At 46.7% G+C, this 1,722-nt stretch overlaps 1 protein-coding gene across 1 annotated transcript; it reads right to left on the bottom strand.

The window, feature by feature from the left end:
• Positions 1-653: 653 nt before the first annotated feature.
• Tpd52l3 (TPD52 like 3) lies at positions 654-1,349 on the bottom strand. Its single transcript, XM_021219819.1, has one exon. The coding sequence runs from the start codon at positions 1,347-1,349 to the stop codon at positions 654-656; it is 696 nt and encodes a 231-aa protein (XP_021075478.1).
• Between the last annotated feature and the right edge of the window lie 373 nt (positions 1,350-1,722).

The following is a 1,722-nucleotide window of genomic DNA, read 5'->3' as shown; positions in this document are numbered from 1 at the left end:
TTGAGTCGAAAATAGTTATCTCCCGAATTAACGCTAAGTTGACTGGCTGAATTGGTCACTTTGAAAAATGAAAGTTTTATAAAATGTATATTTTTTCTCTTTTCTGACAGCCTTAAAATGGACAGTTTCTTGTGTTTTAAAAACAAAAGGCTGAGATGACAGGGACGAAGCTCAGGAGACTTTACAGAATATGTGAGTCATTGGGTTGCATTCTCAACACTGCAATAAAAGATCAAGTGGTGCTTGTAGAATATCTAGCCATGTTGCTTCACACCTTTTCCCAATCCCAGATAGAAAATTCATTGGCCTTCTAATCAACTAATCGTTCGAAGAGTTTAGGATCTGATCTAAGACCCCTCGGTGCCATTACTGAGTCCATTAAAAGTAACCACAGAAAAGCTAACACAGAGGTGTGTTTCTTCTACAAACTTCAGAATTAATAACTAGTATAAAACTTGGGCTTCTTTCTCATTTAAGAATAGCAAATATCTATGCAGAAATGGGTATCCTTGTTATCACAACTGGACCATATCTATGTTCATGAATTAGAATAGTTTTACCATTGTTGGTTGCTTGCTTGTTTTTGTTTGACAAGTGCGATGACGGAAGAAGGAATACATAGATGAGGCAGCCACGCAAGGCTAACAAAGGGGTTACTCTGGCTTCAGGACAGAAAACAGTTGCTCATCAAGCCCTTCAACAGTTCCATATCCACTCCCCAGAGCCGAGTGTGAATCACTGCCGCTCGCTGGTGAAGGGAGAAGGCCACTGCTGACCTCTCTGCCACCTGCAACCCTTGACTTGACCGTTCCCACCAGCCCTTCAAGAGATCTGAATGTGGACGAATTCTTCACGTCTCCGAGCTTCCTGCAGATTGCAGAACCCACCGAGGCCAGGGCAGTTGACGTCTTCTGCTTCACGTAGGTGTTGGGGGCCTGCACATCATGCCAGCTCTTAGACAGATTCTGCCTCAGTCCCACCAAGGGCACGCAGCCTAACTTCCTCTTGAGTTCGCCACACCGCTTCTCTTTGGCTGCGAGCAGGTCACGTAAGTTTAAGATCTCTTCCTCTAGCTTAGTAAGCTCAGATTTGAGTTCCAGTTGCTCAGCCTCCATCAGATCTGGTTCTGAAGCTGGGTGGGACTCATTTGTGGACGCAGAGGTCTCTGTCATGGCATCTGGAACAGACAAAGAAAGATCTTCATTCAGGGAGTCCAGGTCCAGGTCTTGGTAGATGGAGTCCAATCCTTGGTTTGAGGAGAAACAGCTGGGGCTGGTGGAGCCAACGGCTAGGCCTGCAGGCTTAGACTTCTGGCCAGTGGGATAAGACTCGAGGTGAGACTGGTCCATCTCTTGGCCGATGAGTCTACGTCCAGTCGAGAGGAGTAGATGCTTTTGATGGGGATCCACTTCCGGGTGGTAGGGGTTGGACGTGGGTGAGATGCAAGCCTCAGGGGCGGGACTTCCGGCCCAAAGGGCTGGGGGTCATTGACACCTATCTCCATTTCTGACTGCTCTATGGGGATGTTTCAGGAGATTATTTCTGCATCACAAGATCCTTGTGAGGCAGGCAGAGCCCAGATTATAATCGAGAGGCATTTTTTTTCCTCTAGAAGTAGGAACATAGGCCAGGTGTTCATACCAAATTGTCCGGCGCCCCTTCTCTACCGCATGAGTAGTTTTCAAACCCGTGAAGTTCCCTAAGTGGTTACTCTAACAGAAA

The sequence above is a fragment of the Mus pahari genome, chromosome 1, assembly GCF_900095145.1.
Source record: "Mus pahari chromosome 1, PAHARI_EIJ_v1.1, whole genome shotgun sequence".
Taxonomy (NCBI): domain Eukaryota; kingdom Metazoa; phylum Chordata; class Mammalia; order Rodentia; family Muridae; genus Mus; species Mus pahari.
This window is presented reverse-complemented; position numbering and strand designations above follow the sequence as displayed.